The sequence below is a fragment of the Sphaeroforma arctica genome, assembly GCF_001186125.1.
Source record: "Sphaeroforma arctica JP610 unplaced genomic scaffold supercont1.6492, whole genome shotgun sequence".
Taxonomy (NCBI): domain Eukaryota; class Ichthyosporea; order Ichthyophonida; genus Sphaeroforma; species Sphaeroforma arctica.
The window spans coordinates 1-1,642 of NW_014034066.1; the positions used below are offsets into that span (position 1 = coordinate 1).

A 1,642-nucleotide genomic window follows, 5' to 3' on the forward strand; every position below is an offset into this window, starting at 1 on the left:
TTATCTATATATATCTATGTAAATATATATGTATATATATATATCTATATAAATATATATCTATATATAAATATATATATATATATATATATATACCAAGAACCAAGAAATTTCCCGTGCCTAAATTTATTAGTAAACACGTATTGCCTATCCACTATCTCTCACTCTAAGGGACTCTATAAATGTACACAAGATAGCTGCAACATTGTATACTAGCTGCATTCGCTTTGTGCATTCGCTTTGTACAATCTTCGAGAGATGTAGCGTCGGGAATAATATTCGTGAGTATAGGGGGGGGGGGATTATATTTAATTTATTTCATTTGTATTTTGACTCGTACGTTTAACTCTCACTTTCCCCTTCCACACTTGATTCGCCATCTCCCTCCTTCTCTTTCGTGGGTGGGTGCCAGGGTGCGCTTGCGGTTAAAAAGGTATCCATCTCATCCTGATAGAGTCCCATATCGAAATCCGGCACCTCTGTGTGCGATTCGTACCATGTGTTAACGTTGTCTATTCTCCTGAGCAGTGTGTGTTCAACATTCATGATGGTGCCCATCGTCACGTGGCGCGTCTGTACTACAAAACCGGGCGCGGTTTGCACCATTACACCTCCAGACAAGAGTCCGGGGTTACCCTGAGAAGAATACAGTGGAGAAGGTCCAGTAAGTCGATGTGTTTCCGGCTCTATACGAACCCGATTGGACATAATGTACTACACAGTGCATCGATATACGACACTGTACACTGATTAAAAAGGTGGATTGAACCTCGTGTAGTATTCTGCTGAAAGATCTACTGACCTTGCGAATGCTTTGGATACGCTGCCATGGGAAAGACAATTTATATACATCGTGTGCGTGCTGATGGGTACAAGCAATTGCGAGCATCTGTCATCATTCCACAACAAAGTAAAAGTACTTGTGTAAAAAATTGGGGTAAGATGATGGTCATGAGAAAAATACTCCAAATACATAGTAGTGAACAAGTAGTGCTGATTGATGTATACAGAGAATATATAGACGAGAAACGTATCGTATCTTTAGAGAGCACCGACGTCGATACTGTGGCAAATGCTCAAACAAAAAAAGATATAATAGGAGATCACGCGCTTTTAATAGTTGTATAGCAAAGAACATACAGACGAGAAACGTACCGTATCTTTAGAGAGCACTCATGCCAATATTATAGTCAATACTCAAACACAATATAATAGGAGAATACGTAGTAGTGATTGTTGTACAACAGTGAAAAAACAGACGAAACACGTACCGTATCTTTAGAGAGTACCGACGCAGATACTGTGGTGTCGGTGATCTGTTGCAGAAACCATACCATTCTTCCCGTTCGAACGTCAGCGCGCAAACCGTCGGCGGAAAACGTTCCGTGCGCGTGTGAGCAATCTTGACTGCGAGGTACAAGTTCAGAGGGATGAGTAAATAAGTGTCGAGACTGGGATGTAATCACATGTCCACATACCTACACAAATATGTATATTATATATGTATTAGTGTGTCAACAGGAAGTATTGTAAGCATGGTTGATTGCCATTTCGATTTTGTGTGCGCAAAGTAATTGAACAACGAATTTAGTGCATCAAATGCGTAAACGGGAGTGGTGATTTCAAGAATACTCAAACAAAA

At 40.1% G+C, this 1,642-nt stretch overlaps 1 protein-coding gene across 1 annotated transcript; it reads right to left on the bottom strand.

The window, feature by feature from the left end:
• Positions 1–96: 96 nt before the first annotated feature.
• SARC_15646 (hypothetical protein) lies at positions 97–1,413 on the bottom strand (the record flags this gene model as incomplete). Its single annotated transcript, XM_014290237.1, has 2 exons — positions 97–636; positions 1,272–1,413. Coding segments are annotated over 2 exons (436 nt in total), but the record flags the coding sequence as incomplete, so codon positions are not given.
• Between the last annotated feature and the right edge of the window lie 229 nt (positions 1,414–1,642).